This window comes from Anser brachyrhynchus (genome assembly GCF_964034855.1).
Source record: "Anser brachyrhynchus genome assembly, chromosome: 1".
In the NCBI taxonomy this organism is placed as follows: Eukaryota; Metazoa; Chordata; class Aves; order Anseriformes; family Anatidae; genus Anser; species Anser brachyrhynchus.
Window position 1 is genome coordinate 9,443,493 of NC_137694.1, and position 21,620 is coordinate 9,465,112.

The 21,620-nt window shown below is 35.9% G+C and overlaps 1 protein-coding gene across 2 annotated transcripts in view; it reads left to right on the forward strand.

Annotated features, from left to right (window-relative positions):
- Positions 1 to 21,620, forward strand: part of SEMA3A (semaphorin 3A) — a 169,774-nt gene that overhangs the window by 101,954 nt on the left and 46,200 nt on the right. For both annotated transcript variants that reach the window (XM_080551865.1, XM_080551866.1), the window contains 2 exons: positions 1,017 to 1,110; positions 6,912 to 7,031. In XM_080551865.1, the coding sequence (XP_080407991.1) occupies positions 1,017 to 1,110; positions 6,912 to 7,031 (214 nt within the window). The remainder of the gene's footprint in view (positions 1 to 1,016; positions 1,111 to 6,911; positions 7,032 to 21,620) is intronic.

Below are 21,620 nucleotides of genomic sequence, written 5' to 3' on the forward strand. Positions count from 1 at the left end.
AAAGGTTTAACTAAATGATACCTATAGAGCCCTTACAACCGGAAGCTCAATGATTCTCTGATTGTAAAAGGGCAATGATAATAAGAAAGAGGGGGCTTTAGATAGTCCATGGAAGCAGTGAGTGCTGTAGGGACATGAGAATTGAGATGAAGAGATAACTAAGGAAAAATATTGTAACATCTTCTCAGTTGCTTTCTACTATGAATACATATTTTAAACATATTCTGTTCTGTTTCTTTTTGTTTGTTTTCCTACAACAGGTAATTGATCTCTGACCAGACAGCAAAAAAAATAATAATAAGAGGTTGAAGCATGCTGTAGTTGCTACTACAGCTTAAGCTACTTTGTCCTATGAATATTTATTAATGGAGGACCTTCAACATCTACCTGAGATAGGCATAAGCATAAGCAACTAAGGACTGGGTGCACAGACTTAAATAACCAGAATAGCTGCCAGGGTGTGTCCTGGCATTGGAATTCCTTGACTTTGTTAGTTGTCAATGAAAATTAACAACACTGTCGATGGGAAGTGGAAATTTCAGCATTCAGCTGAAATTCAGCTCCTCAAGTCTTCTGTCAATGTAATGTCTACTATGCAAAAAGCATCTATTCTTCTGGCTTTACACTCAGTGCAAAACATAAGATAAACAAACTATTAAGTTTGATTGGCAGATTTGGTTCCCTAGTTAAAATTAAAGTAATTAAATGTACTGAAAAACCCATTGCTTTGTATTTACTGACCTTGATTTGAAAGTTAGTGCTGACCGAGACGCTTTTAAATCTTTCTTTATAACCCCATGTACTCTACTTTTTCACCAGCTGGTATTTTCTAAAAGTTGCATTGCACAGTACTGGAAAAAAATAAATAAATAAAAAAAAATCTGGTGATGCAGACTTCCCTTAAGCCACAAGCACCAGTATGAATCATATATACTGTGCTCTATTTAATTTAACTTTTTTAAGGTGTCCTTTCATCAAATAATGTTGTTTCTTTCTTTCTTTTTTCCACCCTACAGGACAACATTTTCAGAATGGAAGATTCTCATTTTGAAAATGGCCGAGGGAAAAGCCCTTATGATCCTAAATTGCTGACAGCTTCTCTTTTAGTCGGTAGGTGTCAGAACACATGTTCAATGAGATGTTCACTACAAAGATGATAATTGCCAGTTTTCTGTGTCTTTTATTTTTTCTTTCTCCTTATAGCACCTATGATAGGACTTTGTTTTATGTGCTTTCTTTCTAGGCTGAAGTCATTCTGGTTTCATTTTTTAATATAGTTGGCCCAGCTGTCTTGAGAACAAGGTTTGTGTAAACCAAGGTTCAAGAATCACGTGAATTGCTTTATCCCTCTGTAAGGCCTTGATTCTGCAGTGTGTTTCTCCTTCTTAGAGCAACGTGACTCTGGAGGCATTTTAATTGCTCAGTTTACTGTCTGGCCTCACTGATGGCTGCACCAGCAGTTCTAGGAATGAAGTGAGACGAGGAATAAGCATTTCCTTTTATCGGTTTTGTTGTGAAAGTCCATAGCCAATTTTTATTCACGCGTGAGCTAGGGATACACAAGCATTCACAGGTCCAAGACTTAAGATGATGTTTCAGCTGAAGAAATATATCTGACAGTGAATGCAATTAAGTTCCTGGCCAGAAAAGAGAAATTTCAATAAATTAAGTATATGTGAATTAGTAATGCCTAGTTTTGTGGAATATGGATGTACAGAGCACCTGGTCTGTGTTTATCTAATTGAACTAATCTAATTGATTAAATTTATCTAATTGATTGAATTTATCTAATTGAATTGTGTTCATTGTTCTTCCTTCTTCCTTTAAAAAAAGGCAAAAATCTGTTTTGTGAGAAGAAATTAAGAGCAAAACGAATTAGATTCTTCTTTCTGTAAGAACTCTACCCAGGTGTAGCCACTTAACATCCTTAATGTGTAACTTTCTGGAAATTAATCACAACTTCAAAATCAAGGGGATAACAATATCTCAGAAGACTGCAGATTCTCTTATCACATAAGTCTTTAGGAAATGATACATAATCAGATATCTTGTTTTATCCAGGACTTTGCCCGTATTGCTAATCTTTCCTAGCAACTACCCATATTGTATTTACATTGCACTTAAAAGTGAAGCTATTCAAAAGAGCCAGCAACAAAAATTTAATCTTCAGTGTGCCCCATTTCCTGATCTTCGAAGCCCCTAATGACCACAGGTGATGAGCTACCCTGGGGACATGCACTTTTTAAAAGGGAAAAACAAAAAAGATGTCCACATCTTGCTCCAACTTGTACCCCATACAAACAGAAAGGAAAAAAAATGTGTGTGTAAAAGGCCAGTGTATAAATTAGTGCCTGGAGCAACATGAATTTGTGGCAGAGCTGCTCTCAAGGGAATGACTTTACTATTTACTTTAATATACAATAAAGAAAGAGAATGATGACAAGCCAGTATTACATGGTATACCTGGTATGCAACTGCACAAAGTCAACAGTGTCTAGCTTTCCACATTTTTTTTTCTCAGTCCTACACAAATATGATTATCTTATTTCCCTTGGCTTAGATTTCATGTCTTTAAAACATCTTTGCTTTCTTGACCCCACTCTCTATCACTATAATTTTCACTCCATGTATTCTTCTTCCTAATAAACAGTAGACTGAGCATCATATTTTGATTTGAATCAGGCTTCAGATAGAATCATGGGTGTATTAACACTGTGTAAAATGGCACAGATTCAAAATTCAATGCCAGTGACTAATTTCTGCTTTAGTGACTTACACAAAACTCAGGGTGAACCTAAAATTAACATTCCTGCATCCTGAATATGAACACCCTTTCTCTGACTATTCATAGCCTCTTCACAGTTATATTGTGTTAATGATTGTAATGCTGCATTTATTTCAATCTTTTACTGAAGACATTCCCCTGATATTTAAGAAAGTGTACAGCACATTCACCACTGGTTCACAATGGCTTACTCTTATCTTTGCCAAAAAAAAAAAAAAATATGGCAAAATGATAACCAAAGGTAAAATAATTTCCTGTCCTGAAGTAGGAGGTGAGAAACTTCACACCACCATGGGAGGTGAGAAACTGGTACTGACCTGGCCAAGCAATGACATATGGAGAGATATGGTCCAACTGCTTTCTGAAGCAGGTAGCGCTGGCCTGAGGTAATGAATGGGACTATGAAGGCCAGAAGACCTTCTTGACCAAAAATCCCCTAAACAAAGAAGAACAGGAATGGACTGCTTCTTCCCTTCTAAGCTGAATGATAACTCAGCTGCTCCTGGCCCCTTGTCTGCCAGTCCCTATTCACAAGCAAACAGGGATTATTTTAGGTTCAAGAGGGCAACTATAAAAAAAATTACCCAGCACTCATTAAAATGCAACACTGTAATTAGTAACACAATGTAACTATAAGGAAAAAGAAAGCTGAGAAGTAAAAGTAATTTGTATGTTTAAATGTGTGAAGGAAAAAATAACTTCTGTTCTTCATCAAAAACGCTAAAGAAAGATTTTACAAAGTGGGGGAAAGGTGTATATTCTTGACTCTCTAAGTAGAAGGTAAATCTTAGGTAAGTAAAATGTAATTACACAAGCTGGAATTTGGTCAAAAGACCAAGGTTAATTTGCAAAAAGTAATTTAAGATCTTTAATAGCCATTAGTACTCAGGATTCTTATTTTCTATTTCAGCTGAAACTTCTGTAAGTTTAAAAAGGATCTTCAGAGTTCCTTCTTTCCTAATAAAATAAATAATATTTGGAAAAACAACTGCAAAAGTTCACCATTATTAAATAGTTCCAATATTTTTCTAATATGTGTTCTTTGTTTCATCCTGCAAACATTTTTTCCTTTATTTTTTAAGAGTTGTTCATTAAAGGTAGTTATTGTTACTCTACTCTTAAGTACATACCAGCTGGGAACATGATATAACTAGTTTCTAGTAACGTAAGACATTATACAGCTATCCCCATCTATATGCTGAAAATTAAATAAAAAATTAAATTTTCTTATTTCTTTCAGAAAGGAAGCTTGTATTTCTGTACCCTCCAAAAAGATATATGTATATTTAACAATGCAGATTTTTTTTTAAGGGCTGAATAGAAACAATTCAGCAAATAAACGTATACTTTTCAGCTTTTAACATAATAGCATCTAATGAACTTGGGGAGTTGTTGGGAAGAGTCATACAGTTCCATGCGGCTTCTGTTCAGTACATCAGAAAAATAGTTCCTCTTACCCCATTTTCAGTCCCAAAGGTGGTCTGCATAGGCAGCAAAGATTAACTTACTTTTAACTGGAGGCGAGTAAAAATTCTTGTATAGCTTTTGAATAGTTCTAACTTAAAGGATGCGCACATCTGGAATTTGACTTGAGACTCACCCTGAATTTAGCAAAAATTATCTGAAGTCTTACTAAATGAAAGAGTATTCCTTGATATTCCTATCTGAGAGAAGTCCAAATCACCTTCTTTCTTTACTGCAACACCACACCTCTGATCCTGCCAAAAATGAAAAAGGTTAGGCCTGTGTCCATGAGAATACATTTAAAACACTAAAGGGCTGTTCTGTGGCTTCAGTGCACAGGAAGCTATTTATCACATATTCTCCTGAGTTAAAGATTGTATCTGAAGTCCACTGACTTCAACGAACCTTTGGCTGGTTCCTGCTGGAAATCAAAGCAAATCAGTTAAAATTGCTGGCACTGGAGTAGGTATACTGAAAGCTGGAGAAGCTGTAATAGAAAGAAAAGACAAGGCAGCTGGTTTCCTGTAGACCCTTCTTCCTTCAGAACATGCTGAAGCCCACCATTGGCATAACTTTTACCCTGTCACTACTGACAAAAAGTACCAGCCACATCAGAGCAGAGTAGCCTTAAATGGTCTTGGGATTAACTGAGTCAAACTTGGAATATATGTGACTTTCAGTGGTGTTTATATAGTGAGCTAGAAACTGAGGGGTTAAAACTCCCTAAAATTCTAAATATTGCAAATATATAATTTCAATGAGCTTTTTAGTTATTTCTCTAGTTTTAATAATGCCATATTAAATAAAGAATTATTTTTTTAATTGATTGACCTTTCTATCTGCTGATAACTAGGATGTAAAATAGGGCTTGTTATATTTTTTATTTTTCCCTTTGATTTATATTGATCTATCCTAACTCACTTGGGAGTGGAAGACAAGCAAATGAAGTTAAGGTTAAAGAAAGGTTAAGCATAGTTCACAAGCAAAAAGATTTTATGTATTTTAAAATCTCAGCTGCATACCCAGTACATAATAATCACTATAATTAAGTGATTGTCTGTCCTTCAAAAAAGTTGAAAATGACATAGTGGAATGATAAATCGTTAATTAATGATATGCTGTTCTGTTTCACTTTTGATTACACCTCCTGCTGGGCATGACTGGTCTATTTGCTTCTAATCTCTGCTGTGAATTCATTCAATTCCACACCTTTCTGTTATCATGTTTTCACCCTTTTTGACTTTCGTGACTACCATATGGTACAGAGCCACTGTAGGTTCAATTCATAATTTCCTGGTGTCAGTATTCTGGGGAAAAGATACCAGTGATATCGCAACAGCATGTTTGGACATGGTTGTCCCACCATACAAGCACCTAAAACTGCCCTGAAAATGATACACTTGTTTGTAAAGAGTGTTTTGAAAGGAAGGTATGGTAGAGTTCATTGTGACTATAAAATATTATTACTTTAGCTTAAAGAAAGAGTTATTTCATCCTCAAACTTCTGTTTTTCACACGAAACCCACTTAAAATAGGTAGCCTGAAAATAGCAGGTAGAAACAATAATGCTTTTTAATTCCTTATTAAATAGGAGAGGGTATCTCATTTCCTATACAGGCATAGAAGGGCACAGTCCTTAAAAAAATGTATTTTTTAGGTATTTAAATTCAGAGTACTTTCATAGGCAAACTCAAAAAAATATATATCAGAAAGACACATGTTGTTTTTTGATTTCTGGAAGTTTTTTGTGGGTTCCACTGCTATGTATTTATTATTTTAATTTTCTCTACTGGTAGCCATGTATTTAACTTGACCCAGTCCTTTGCATTTAGACTGTTTCTCTTTGTCTCCTCTGTGATCCTTCTACCTGGTTCAGGATGGGCACATTGGGACCCTAATATTATGAGTTTCATCCGCAGCTAGGCTATGTGTATGCCACGTATGGGTTGAAGTATCACAGGTCAATTTTTAAATCTGTCCACTGTGGTACATATCGGATAAGGGTAGTAGGGGATGATCTCCCTTAGCTGTTGCACTTTACCAGTCTTAATTACAAAGGTGGCAGGAGCAGAAAGGCATGTTTGTCTTCCCTGTAGAAGATACATTTTACGTAAGATTTGCCTGATTAAGGAAAAAATAAGAATAAAATGTGGAGATGTCAATGTTCTTGTATGAAAAATTCACAAGACACGATGACATTCTGAACTGCAAGTGAATGAGCCAATTTATTCTTCTAAACACAGAATAACAAAACCCCAGTAAGTTGGGAGGAACCTCTGGAAGTCTCCAGTCAAAATTTCTGTTCAAAACAGGCTAATTTCACAGTTGGGTAGATTTTGGGGGCATTGCATACCACTGTCTTCCAGATATAGGTGTACAAGCCATCACTGTTCCAGCCTAAGAATCCAAACATATCTTTGTGAAGTGCCTACACTAACAGTTGGGAGATACAGCTCATTTGAGAGAGGTTACAGTGAGCTCTGCAGTGAGTGAGCGGGTCTAATCATATATTTCCAATGACAATGCATTGCATATGGTTTATTGCTTTATAATTTTCTCATTACCCCTATTAGTGTAATATAAACACAGGACTGACAACTTTCTCTGACTTAACATGACTGGAAAATTGAGAAATGTTGCTTACAATTACATCCTCCCACAGATGGAGAATTGTACTCTGGCACAGCAGCAGACTTCATGGGCAGAGACTTTGCCATTTTCCGAACTCTGGGGCATCATCATCCAATCAGAACAGAGCAGCATGACTCCCGGTGGCTAAATGGTATGTAAAACGTACATTTATCCAGTTACATTCATCTAGCCATTAAAGACTAGCACACAGCTTCATTCCAGCAACATCTGTGACATATACACCCTTCTTCTATTTGGAGCAGAATTTTGTCTTAAACCAGTTAAACTAATCAAAAGTGATTTATAAAGAAACATTTTTGTTTTAATTACATTGAGATTTGTGGAGTGTTATTCAATTTAAAACATATATAGAAGCTACAGCTAACACAATTAAGACACAGCAGCAGATTGCTGTAGGGTGCAAGTTGGACAGAAGCTCAAGGCTTGTGGAGGCATCAGCCACACGTCAACACAAAGTAGCTACAGAGCCCTGGACAGGACTGTGCTCTGTATAGACTTCAATTTTTGAGTGGATTGAAAGGAATCTGACACCGCCCACCAAAGTCCAGCAGAAAGTGAATCAACAGTTTTATGAGTGGGCCAGAAATGTCAGTAGTTTGGAAAAAGTGAAAGGAGTCCTAGGTATTCCAAGGTGTTGAGTTTCAAAATATTCAACAGTTTAACACAATAAAAAAGCGTACATTATTGTATGGATATTACTAACAAGCCTGTAGTTGCTTGTTTGTGTGTATGGGAGGAGAGGGAGAGTATCAGTGAAAACCTGTTTTTGACTTCATGTACCAAAATGCTTTAAAATATATTTGATTACTCTATCCGAGCTCTACTGGAGTCAAATTTTCACTAACTTAAGTGGTTTTATGCTTGGCATTAACTATACCAGAACGATGAACATTTTGGAAATGAGTATTCATCATTTGAAAAGGCTGACATTTGATTTAAGTGAGCCAGTAATACTAGTTGTAGTTAGTCTGAGTTAATTTATATTTTAATTTTAAAGACTTGACTAGCCACTTTTGCTGTACATGCTGCTTGCATCTGCCAGACTTGCACTTCTGTTTTTGAATTCACAGAATATTTTGTGCTAAGATATTTTTCACTTCTGGCTATATTTATGTCTGTGCTGAGGTCTGGGTTTTTTTATGTGGTTTTGCAATTCAGTGCAAAGTGTTCGTGAAAAATTTTAGTGTATAACAGAAGACAATCTTTTATCAACACAGTTTCTTATTAGCTACAATCTGGAACTTTTTGTTTCATACTGGTTATTATATTAGCTCTATGTATGATCCGTAACGTAGCCAATCAGTCTCATAATTAAAATTGCAAAGTTCATGGTAGGTTGGATAAACAAAAAAATATATGTACATTGGATATTTGTATCAGATAAACCTGTGTGTGTGTATGTGTATGTATGTATATTTTTAGTATGATGTGTTGCATGAATCTGACTTTTGTTCTGTTAAATTTAGTTTGGTCATAACTCACCCAGACTACTGTGAGGACAGATTCAGGTCTATTACAATTCAATACTACAGTCCATACTTGCCCATTAACCCAGAAATATGGTTCATTGGTTTATTTTATTGTAATAATAGAGAGGATAGCTGTACTTCGGGAGACATTAAGGTACAAGGGTTACAGACATAACCATCTAGCTTGGTACCTGGTAGAGTACACCCATTTTCATTCTGATAGTCATGGTGACATAGAGTCCAATCATGCAAACAAAATTTGCTTTTGTGCAGTAGATTTGCACAATGACAGCTGAGTCAGGAGCATTTATGCAGTGGGAAAGCACAGCTATTGTCCACAGCTCCTGTACTTCTTCACTGAAAATGTGTCATTCCTTTGTGGATTCAGTTATCAGTCTTTCAGCACTAAATGTGAGAACTGCTTTTCTCAAATTAGCACTAAGGTTACATCTGACAGAGTGTAGAAACCACAACTGCTTTGTGCTCAAGATGGGGAGAAGACATTCTCACATAAAGAGCCGACAAAACTCCAGTACTCTAAAATTTAAGTATCATCCAAAACAAGCATAAATGTAGAAAAGCAGCATTTACCATAACACATGGTGAAGATGATTTTCAACTCTAAGTGTAGTTCTTGCACTGTATTCCTGTATGGAAAGTTTCATGCTAATTTTAAAATGCAAGAATCAGACTAAGGCTTTTAGAATTTATTCCTATAGCTATCTATAATTTAATAAATAGACAATGATCCTTAAGTACATTCTTGAAATCTGTCTCTACCTTGCAACTTAATAAAGTAACATTCCTAATAGGGAAAGGTTGGCTTAAAATCAGCACTACGATGTTCCTATTAAAGGCTCTAAAACTTCAGTGTTAATTTCTCAGTGATAAGGTCCTGGCAGCCTTTCTGCACAGCATTCCTACTTTCAGCATCTAACGGGGAAACCCATAAATGATAATTGTCTGGGTTGGAAGCTCTGCAGACATGTAATTCCTTTAGTTTTTTAATTTCTATATACTTGTTTTACTTTGGCCATTGTTTTTAATGTAATTAAACAAAAGAAGATTTGTGATTGCATATATTTAAAGTGGATATACTTCTAATGAAATATATTTATATTGAAGGATGAGATGTACTCTACATTCTTAAAGATCTGTACAAACTAGTTTTGAACCTTAAGTTTGTAGACGTTTATACATTTTTAGTAATGGCATGAATTATTATTCCAGTTGCTTTCTACAGTGTGCTTAGCCTCAGGTTATAAACCACTATTCCAATGGACATACACTGAAATCTTGATAAGGACAGCAATTCTGATCAAATTTACAAGGAGAAATTCTCATCCCAATGGAGCTTAATAGCTAGGTGGTGAGACATCTGATTATAAGTCCTTGCTAATGTTTACTTTATTCAGAACAGAAACTTGAAACTGCTTTCCCCATATTAAGGCTAAGGTCAGGGTGCAGGAAACACAGCTGCTTGGTAGCAAAAATGGAGAGGAGAAGACACTTGCACATGTTTACAAACTTTCTCTAGAATTTAAATGTCATCTGGAACTGGACAACATTGCACAACAGTAATTAAGTTTTTAAGATTTAAGTATGAACAGAGAGTTCCTACAGACATCACACAGTCACTTGCTGGACATGTTCCACCTCAAGTCTAATGTTGCTGGGAAGAGGGCTTTGAACTGTGCCCAGGCAAAGGGAAGGTGCTGACCAGCAGCTCTTAAATACTTCTAATTCTTTTAAAAATTTTAAACACTGTCAGGCTTGTAAAGACATTTCATTTTGTATAAATAATTAAACAGTCACCAAGCCAAATAAAGCAAGGGAGACTGATTCTATAGCAGCTGAGGCATTCATCTAGAAGGTAGGGAACCATACATCAGTCACTGTAGCAGTGTATATTTAATTATTGATACGGAGTATACGGAGTTGGCCAGATGTGACATGGAGACATTTGCAAAAACACAGCAAAATATATTGATGTTCAGGGAAATCATCTTGGATATGAAAAGTTCAGTGCCCCAGCCTGAATCATGCACTTTGTTATAAGCCAAGTGCATGCTCACCCTGGATGTTATTGGCACCTCGAGCAAGTGCATGGAGTTTCTCTGCACAAAAAGCTTTGACAGTCTGGGTTGGACAAAATGAGGGTCAAGAATAGTTTCGGACTCTCAGGAAAAAAATCTTGAAATTAAAAAAAAAAAAAAAAAGATATAACCTATCCAGCTTTACTATAAGGAGTAATGGCTTTGATGTTGTATCCTACAGAGTCCTGCCTATAGGCAAAAAATGTTTTCCTTTAAATGTGCCATTACCTCCAGCTATCAGAGCCATCAGAATCCAGTGTTATTTCAAGAAAGTGCAGATCAGGTCCTGTTTCTATGAACTGTTTCAGCAATAACAAAGATGAGTAGGAGGTGTGAGCAGGTTGGAGCAGCTTTCCCTGGAACCCGGGAGTTCCCCAGTGAGCTAAATGCAGAGTTTGCTGTACATCACCCGCTCCCATCTCTTCAGCCTCAGAAGCATTCATGCAAGGGCTGAGGGCATGACTAGAGGCAAGAAGGCAGAACTGGTGGTGCAGTGTACCAAAGCAAACTCTAAGCAATGCAAAAACAGTGCACTGAAGACCGTTTTTAAGCTGAAGATTAGGGGAGCGGAAGGAAAGCTTGGAGCTGTCCTCATCTTCCTTGACCTGAGCACAGGGGATCTGGCTTTAAATTGTTAACATTTTGTAAAATGAATAACCATAAACATTTATTTTAGAATCAAAACAGACTTGGGCTGCAGAAGATTGGAGAGGAAATGAAATCACAAAATTCTCATTAAGGTTGTATTATGAGTCTGGTTTGCACCCCAAAAAGTGAGGGAACACTGGCTTCACTGACCTTCTTAACTAGCCCTGGAGTTAAGAGAAAATGTCAGGCTGGATTTCCAGCCTTGGTGTGGAATTTCCTTGCTTTTTGTGGGTTTAAACCTTCTCTATGATTTTTTTTTTTTTTTTCATACTTTCCATGGCTTAATTTTTAAAGTGGGGTAGTAGCTTCGCTTAGTACCCTGCAGTTATTGTCCTTGGTAATCTTTACTTTACGGTTACATAAACAGCTGAGAATTATAGAAGCCAAGCGACTGTTCAATAAAAAAAAAAAAAAAGAAATGCCCTCTTAAATTTCGCAGGCTCCAAGGCAGGAAACAAGGACTTGATACTCTCCTGGCATTTATACAGAATTTTAGCCACCAGTGTGTTGTTTCCGTTTATGGCAGTTTGTAGGATGTCCCAACACTGGAAACATGTACACATAATTTTGATTGTATATTCATTGCACAATGGAGAAATGTATGGCAAGAGGACAAGATTTCAGGTTGTTTGTAGGATTTTTTCCTCTCTAATACGGATGTATTAAATGTGTCAAACTGTTTAGAAATTACAGAATTAACAGAAAATTACAGAAATTAACATATGTTCTCTTCCAACTACTCTTGTCAAGGCTTAGATATGTTCATTTACTGCATCCTTGATCTATAATTTTTCTTTGGTCAGCCACACCAAACCCTTTCCCCATCCCTATATATCCTCTCTCTTCTGCAACACTCCCTAAACATCTTCCTAGTTTCCCACTTTCCAACCCACCTCCTACACATTGCCAATCCAGACATAAAAAAAAGCAATAAAATACATGCCAGAAAAGGTAAGCAGTGATGGAAAATGACTAATAGGACAGCATAGACATGACTAAGCCATCCTAGTATCTGGGGGTTATTTCATAAAGTGTATTTGAGATATTCTAGGAGGAAAGATGTGACGGATGCTACGAACACAAATCTCCAGCAAGAAAAGAACTATCCAGATAAAGGACATTTGAAAAATCTGGGTATGAACTGGATATGAATAAATTTGGTTTTCAAATCAGTAGTCAGTGAGGCAGCCTAGCAGGTTTGAAGAGGAACTTTTGATAACATTTTATGTGCTCTCAGATCGTGTGCTTGCCTGACATCGCAAGGGACTGGAGCAAATAGACTAAGTCTCCCCTAGGACTGTGTTCACATAAGTTTACACGGGAATATTTAGGCAGTCTTACCAGTGAAAACAGTGAGGTTTGTTTTTCAAGGATCTCTTGCATTTAAAGTATGCATTTCTATCTCTGAACCAAATTAGCCAGCTGATATCTCCTATCACACAGGCTGTAGCATGGAACCAAGCCTTGCACTTTCCCACCACTGCTTATACAGGCATGAAAAACTCTGACCCTTGTAGGAGCAAAACATGTCCATATAAGCAAGTCTTGTTTCTCACTTAATATACCCTCCCACCCCCATTCCCATTAGCTTCATTGCTAAGAATAGTAATAAATAATTGCACAGTGATAAATTCCATGTGTGACAAACGCTAATGTCACCTAACACAGTGCTAGGAAGTACTCAGAAACTATGGTGACGGTGGCATAATAATGTGAACAGAATGGAATACAAACTCAATTTACAGGGTTTTTTGTTCCTTAGGTCTGTAGATCTAAATCTGAGAGTCTGGATATGAATTTTAAGTTGCTTTTCTCATTGCAATCTAACAAGTCATTTCTCTGTACTTTTTTATTACACCTCATTCTTTTTCTCTTGGAAGAAACGCAGAATTTCTGGAAGCAGAAAATTTCACTTCTTTCTTACTGTTATTACTTGATGTTTATCCTGCCACTAACCTGAAATGGTTACAACACAGGGAGACATAGGCCCAGATGAATATTTGATCAGAAGATACTAACGTAGTTAAACCTGGTGACTCATTCTGTCTGATAGGTGATACCTTTTTCTGTATACAAAGTAAGAGAAACTTTGAGTTGGAAACTGGAGGCCAAGTAGCAGTTACAGAATTGGCAGTTGCTTTACAGTTCCTCTGGATGTGAGTAAGATCATGAAGGTGGTGGGTAAAACAACAAGAAAAATGATTGTATCCCAACAAATGACCTAAAGAAATTATTTTAAATCCTTCTAACAAATAGACCTTTTTTTTTCCTTTCTTTTTCCCTTCTTTCTTTTTCTCTCTTTTTTTTTTTTTCCTTCCTTCTTTTCTTTCTTTTGTTATGGTCACGTCTGGGTCATTTTCTTCATTAAATTTAAGTGCTGTGGATGAGATTCTGTTGTACTTAGGTATGAAAAATTGGTAGAAGTATAGAAAAGATTGGTTTTGAGGCTAGAGTGGAAAAAAAGGATGGGAAAAAAATAAAAATAAAATTATTATTATTAATAATAATAATAATAATAAATAAAAATAAAAAGCAGAAGAGGACGTTCCTCTGGACTGACCATAAATTTTGAGAACTTTCTGACATTCCAGAGGAAGTGACCTGGGGCAAAAAGACTTGCATCAATAAATGTATTAGTCTTAGTTATAGCCCCAATATGCTTGGGGAAGTTAGGATACACATTAGTCCAGTAACACCTGATATAGGATATGTGTATATCACATGGTTGACTGTGCTCTCATTTATGGGTTTTAGCTTGGTCAGCCTTATTATCCACACCAAAAAAAAAAAAAAATGTAGCTGGGAGTGTAGATTAGAAACCATGCTTTTTTGTAACTCGTCCTGTGACTCACCCTCCTTACAGAGCATATATGATCAAAATAATGAGAAAGCTCAGAGTTCAATGCTTTGTGCGTGGTTTCCAGAGGAGACCAGATAAGCTTTTCTGCTGTAGATAGTACAGTTTTAGGAAAGAAGCTTATAGCTCTCAAACAAGCGCTCTGGGATATGAACCCAGTCTCAAAAAGATCACTGCACAGTTTCTTTCTAAACAGAGACTAGGACGTGATTGCCAGCTTTGGGGTCTGTGCTTACTCATGTACATTGAATTGATATACTGGTGATGTGTCTTAGACTGGCTTTTATTTTTATTTTTATTTTTTTATTTTTATTTTTATTTTTATTTTTATTTTTATTTTTATTTTTATTTTTATTTTTATTTTTATTTTTATTTTTATTTCATTTCTCTTTCTATTTCTATTTCTATTTCTATTTCTATTTCTATATTTCTATTTCTATTTCTATTTCATTTCTGTTTCTATTTCTATTATTTCTATTTCTATTTCTATTTCTATTTCTATTTCTGTTTCTATTTCCATTTCTATTTCTATTTTATTATTATTATTATTTATTTTTATCTTTATGTTAATGGTGAATATACTATGAGGTCAACAACCCAGTAACTCCTGATGAGCCTCATGTCAGGGTGAGACCTGGGAGTATAGCCCTTTCTTTCACCCATGCTCTGACTTTTCTGAGGATGAAATTAGATAAATGAGACAGAACAAGCTCTGGCAAATCCTAGATCTGGATAAATCAGTGTACCTAGCTGTACCAAGCAAATTGGATGCCCTGCTTGGGTGGTCAGAATCAAGTTTTAATGAGCCAGGTGAGTTGCTTGTTATAGACACAGAAGGACAAACTTAATCTGCCACCTCCAGCTATAGATGTGTAAAAACAGGAGTCATAGTCTCATCCTACATGTCTCCCACTGTGTAGTCTCTTGTTTGTTTATTTATTTATTTATGTACAAGAAAGGATTATTTGTATGCATTAGTTTCAATGAATAACTTGTACAGTTGTCAATGGACAACTTTGTAAAGAAATGGTCTGTTTACGTAAGGAAGGTGACAAACTAAGTAACTGATGCAGTAGCAGCTGCGTCAATAATTTCTGCTAGAAAGCTTTCTGTACTACTTTCAGTGAATATATGATTAAAAGAACCATATCTGTCTAAACATATAAGTATAAATATAAACACTATCTACATTCATCAGTTCATAGTCAGGAATTATTCAATATTTATTGAAAATTCTTGCCCTGAAGATGAATATCAAGAGGAATAAAAAAAGGTAATTTGTCCAAGACAGGTGTAATGTTCAGGTTCTAAGAATGCACTTTGCTTTGCCTTTGGTGTAGGCTTCATTTTAAATTACACAACATGGTTTTATTTGTAGTTATTATTTTTACAATGATCTAAATCAGATTTAGAAAAAGGAAAGTTCAGAATAGGTGGCAGGATGCCAAAGACAAAACCTGTGTGTTACAGGCTTTGCAAACTGAGGTAGGTTTCCCATGATCCCTGAGATCTCTGTGAGGGCTCGTCATTGCTCTGATGCTTGGAAAATGGTGACTTTTAGCTACCAAATTCTGCCTTCTTTCCTGTTAACTAAAGTAACTAGCCAGTATTTTTTTTAAAAAAAGTTAAGCAGAGATTTGGTTGTAGGGAATCATACAGCAGAATGCTTATTGATTTAAACAAAGTGGGAATGGGTCTGTTACAGCCCCCTTCACTGAGATATGACATACATCTGATTTTTTTTTTTTTGTACGTTCTTGTGCTTTTTTCTTTCCTTCAGCTCTAGCCATCATTTTAATGAGTGTTGACCCTGTCAATACCAATTTCCTCTTCTCAGGCCACCACGTTCAGAGTTTGGTGGGCATTCAATAGAGATTTACTGTTGACTGGGTAATTTGAGTTCATGTGTGTGGTGAAAAATTAGTGAGGAAAATTACCCAGAAAAGTGGATGCCATGACAATGCATGTCACCATGGTGTGACCAGCTCTGCTGACATAGGTTTCAAAAGCTCTCCCCCTGTGAAAATGGGGCCTGTTTGCAAATTAATTAGTTTCTGGCAGCAGCTTGATTGTTGACCCAAAGTTTGTAGAGTGGAAAAACAATCAGATTAGTGTGTTCAATATAAAGGCCCAGTGCGGCACTCAAGTGCAGTTTGCCAAACTGTTGAAGCTGTGAATAGAGTGAAACAAATTCTTTTTTGAGAAGCCAAGGCAAAGGTTAAGTGTGATGTGACTAGAGCATGCTGGCTGAGAGGGAGGGGAGGGGGGGTGGGTGGAATTAGAGGTTTCAGCCATACAAAAATGGAGAGTGTTAAGCAAGTTGCATTGAATTTAATGAAATTCACAGCTTCAGACGCAAAGTGTTTGGCAATGTTTTAGTCTGTGTTAAAAGGAGAAATAAGATGGCTTTGTTTTGAGAAGTTTCCTTTATACAGTCTTGTCGGACTTCGGAGATTGAGACTCTAAAGACTGTTAGAGACACTTCCTGAGCCTCCATGCTGTTTCTAAGCACCTGCAGACTTTGAGGTTTGTACCAGTTCCTCCCCCTCCCTGCCACACACAAACTCTCTTTATCTCTAATGATTCAACTCAAGGCTTCCATTCATCACCTCCTGTGTTTGGGCAGGTTTCTTTTAACTAGTGCTGGTGCTGCAACTCATGGGCAAGCGTATTAGAAATCAACTCTTGTGAATAGAAAGACTAATTAAAACTTGTTATTCAGGTACAGAGACAAAAGTTAGATACAAAAAAAAAAAAATACAGGTCAGATCTTTAGCTGATTATAAATTAGAATATCTTCACTGCAGCCAACATAGATCTACTGATTCCTACGCACTGCAGTTCTTGCCTCATGTCACTAATAATCTGTTGTCTTTCTTCAATATCTGCTTTTATATAAATCTGCACTTCAACATCCATTTATGGCATTTGCTGTTATTTATGCTCTTACAATATTTCCTTTACATCATTGCAAAAATATACATTTTTATTATTATTTTCCAAGCATGTCAAATAGAAAGAAGGGAAATGCTAACAAATATGGAGAAGACTGTACTCATGGACAGCTCATGTAGTTTTCTCTTCACCCAATATCTTGGCTGTGTTGGCCTGGATCAGGATACTTGATAGAACTTGGCCAATGGGAGGACAGAGCAGCTGAGCTGAAAAGCACCAACCAACCCATCAAGTAGATGAGATGCTCAGTACACTTGGCAGAGCAAACGATGTGAGGATACAGCATCTTAGTCTGTTCCAACCTCTTTCACCCATTCCATAAAATTACAACTATTAGTTTGCAACTTATGCAGACTTTGTGATTTGTTCTTGGTAATGGGCTGAACCTAACTCCCTTTACACTAACATTCCTGAACCGTGAATTGCTTGTCCCAAAAGGCACTCAGTGTTGCTTGCAATTAACACAATTGATTGCTCAAAGCCAGCACCTGATGTGGCATGTAGCCAGCTGGAAACATAATTGGCTCTTTAGATGGGCAAACATCCACTTCAGAGTGGAGTTTCTGATGGAGGAATTATTAGTTCAAAGTAAGCCAGGTATTTGAATACCTGGTCTATACATTAAACCCTCAGCTAGCGTTAGACACAGCTGAATTATGTTGCAGACTCAAAGCCTCCCTTTCTCTCTGTCTCCACAACTTCCCCTTCTCTTTGTTCATGAAATCGTGTAAATTCCAGTCTGAATGCTTGTAAGGCTAAGTAATTGCTTTTGTTCTTTGGGTTATTTAATTACAAATCTCAGTAGATGACAGGTCCTCTGCACTAAAGGAAGACATCACATTTGCACAGTTACAGAATCCCAACACAAATGTGTGTGGCAAATCAGTGACTGCAGATTTATTCATGCCCTCTGGGACCTGCACTGCCTTTTCAGCTTAGCATGCAATATGATTTAAATTACAGCTTGTGCAGAGCTGTGCCTTGGGATTACACTCCATGTTTCCAACTGTTTATAGTTCAGTGAGCTTTAACCTCTGTGATTCTGAAAATTAAATAATGTCACGGCTGATATCAAACTGATGGCTGGTACTAGATTGCTAAGTACTGTCTTATATTAAAGGCCTATTTTTACAACAAAGTGGAAACATCAATGTATATAAAATGATAACACATTCAGGTAATTCATGAGCATAATTCAGGAGTCACACTAGCAAAGAACGGCAAACCCAATATTAAGGTCCATTCTCAAGGATATATTCCTACTTATTCTGTATTTAACAGAGTCAAGGCTATTGACTTTATTAGAGTAGGACTGGACCTAAAACAATACTTTGTGATTAGGCAGACACAGAGCATGCAAGATCAAGAAATGTAGCTAGAGGATCTGTTGTAATTAAATTCACATTTGTAAATTCATTGCAGACTTTATAGTTTCATTATTTATGAAATACTATGATATATCAAATTTTATATCTTGAAAACCTGTTTTGTGCTGTACCTGTAAGACATCCTTATATTTCTATATAACCTTTCAATAGAAGAACAAAACCACCTAGTTACAAAAGTATATTTTTTAAATTTGACATGTAACTTCTCAGCAGATTTTTTTTTTCCAATATTTTAATTGATACAAAAGATTTTAGTGATTCTTTTTCTTTATTTAGTTCTGCAAACCCGGTGTGTCCGGGATAGTCCTCCAGCCACTTCACTGGGTTCCTCCCCAGGTTCTACCAGGCAACACCTGTAAAACAAAAGGGTAAAACAGATGTCACCATGAGCATAATCTAGCCCTTAGAGCCTTATTCGTGACAGTGGTGTAAGGAACAGAGAACAAGAAGGGAGAAGGACAAAAGGGAGAGACAAATGGATACCTGTTTTTCATTTGTAAAGCTAACATGTTTGACCAAATAACAAATAAAATAAAGTAGCCCCAAGTACGTTACTTACAGAATCACAGTTCTCAGATATGATGAACAGATCACCAAAAAAAAAAAAAAAAGCCTTTAAGTTTTTGTTTTGTTTTGTTTTTTTGTCAGAGCACTAGATCCTGAATACCCCATTTTGCTGTAGTGCCAAAGTGTATATTTCCTACTGATCTGTAGAGCATAATAAATTACTTACTTTAGGTGTTAATGCCTAGCTTTTAGTTTTCAAAGTGGTGTCAAAAGTATCCCATGCCTTGCTCTTCCATTGAATTCCATTGCCGTATATCAAAGTACCCTTTTTGGATAGATGTTAGATTTGATTTTCTAATAATCATGTAAGACAGGTTGTTTTACATACTACACAGTAAAAAAGGGAAGAAAAAATGTTTATGATAATGTTTAAAAACCATCAAGGTACTCATGTATTCACATGTATTCAATGAATGCCTCATACAATGTGATAATGAACAGATAAAAGACTATACTATTGAAATATGGTAACAATGGTTTTAAGAATCTCAAAAATTCTGTGGAAATTTCAGTATCCTAAAGCTTGCTGAAAGTAAGCCACCAAAACTGAACTGCAAGCTAATATACCTTTGTGAGCTCTTTTTTTCTTAATTTTATGATCCATATCACTGGTGGCTATGGACAGAATGTTTCACATGTTAAGAAGGTGAGATGTTCCGTAGTATTCTCAAAGAAAATTACCCATTTTTAAAATAAATGTTAAATTCCAAATATTTGGGACCAACAATTCCTGTATGGCATCCAACAGAATTTAATGTTCCTGGTCTCTTTAGGGCTTCCACAAGCATACTAAGTAAATGAAGGAAAAAAATAGTTCCCTTTCTGATTTACCTTTTAAAGAGATAGGCTGCCCTGCATTTTTATCAGATTCATAGGTTATAGAAAATATTATTTTTAACATATTTTTTTTATGTATAAATTTAATTTCCTGTTGGTAAGTTTGTAAAGTTTTCTGTTCAGATAAGTGCATCACATTTTGTAGGAAGATTTTATTAGATGAGTTGGTATAAGAAGAAACTGGACAACCTTTCAGGGACCAAGCTCTTTTTCAGGTCAGTATTCATGAAAACAGAAGAAAAGTTATTTTAAAGACTGGATTATATATTTTGTCCATTCATTCCACACTTATGAAATATTTGCAAACCTCCAGTGCTAATACATTAACTGTGAATATTGCCATATATCTGACGATTGGTGTTTATTGATTCTTTTACTACTATTTGAGAAAATACAAGTTCTCTGATAAATAGTAAAAATGTTCCACTGAATGTTTCTGGATTGAACTAGGCCCTCTGTGGACATAAAACATTTGTGTAGAGGGAAGTGCTCTTGCATAGAAGAATTGTAGGTACAATTCAGAGTTCTCAAACCATGAAACTTTCAAACAAAGTAGGAAATGCTGGGCATTAGATTTACTAGGGATTTTTGCTGGAGCTTAAACAAGTCGCCAGAAAGCTAATAAATAATAATAATAATAATAATAATAATAATATAAAAACAAAAAAAAACTTTTTAAGGTTGTAAACTGTCAGTTCCTTGCAAGCAGGAAGGAGATGTATGTGGAATAAAGACATGAGAAAAAGATCTTAAGTTTTGTGGTGTATACAGTAGGAAATATTAAGTTTTTAAAGAATAGGAATTTGAACAGCAGACAAACATAGAGTTTTGCAGCAGTCAACTAAATGTCTCTTTTATTCATTTTATGCACTGACATAAGATGTACAGAAGTACAAAGAAACAAATAATGACATCATTTTATCAATGCATAGTGAAGGAAACAAAAGGAACTGCCTTCTGTCAAAATCACGAATCTTGATTTCTAACGTACTTTCTGTGACTTTTACAATAAGACAGAAGAAATGTACAGAAACATCTGATAGACAAGCTCCAAAACTAGCATGGAACTATGCAAGCAAGTTTTAAAACCAATGATTTATAGTATTCAGTACAAACATGTACATAAAGAAAGCCATGCTTGCACCTTAGAAAAAATTAGATGTACCAAATATGACTGAAAAAAATGGGAGGTCTATAGCTTGCCTTGTTTAGAATTACCAGTATGCTTTAAGTGATTTCTTGATATTGAACTGGCAGTGATTTTTGGCCAGTGATTTCTTGATATCGCAGTGACAGGCCCAGTAAGTAAAACTGCCACTATTGGATCTGATAATTCCCAAACCAGACACACACGCACACAAACAAACAGTTATTCCTTGTATTTTATATTTCCTGATCTCTGTGATAGTGTATTACACTGTGAATGCTGTCAGTCACAGAGCACGGCTCTCTTCAGTCACCCATCTCTCCAGTCTCTGTTTCCTTTTGTTTTTCTGAAGGAGCTTCCATGAAAGACAGAAAAAGCTCCATGGGAGGGAAAGGTACAAAACGTTCATATGAGATATTTTACATGGATTAGCGAGTCATAAGCTTTTTCCCCAACACTGTACAAATGGGTTTTCATTATTAATATTCAGTTCTGCTCCATATTTTGACATATTTTTCAGCTTTACTTTTGTAGGTTTTTTTGTTTTTTCCCAGACCTCTGCTGGTAGAAACCATTCCTTACACTACAATTTACATTCATTTATTTGATTTAAGACAAATATATATATTTTTTTCAGACTGCATTTCAGAAATATTTGGTATAATTACTGTGACTTTTAAGAATGAAAACCTTCTTGGTGTAACATTGTATCAGCTTCAAATTTTTATTTTTATTTTTTTAAGGTAGTGAAGGAA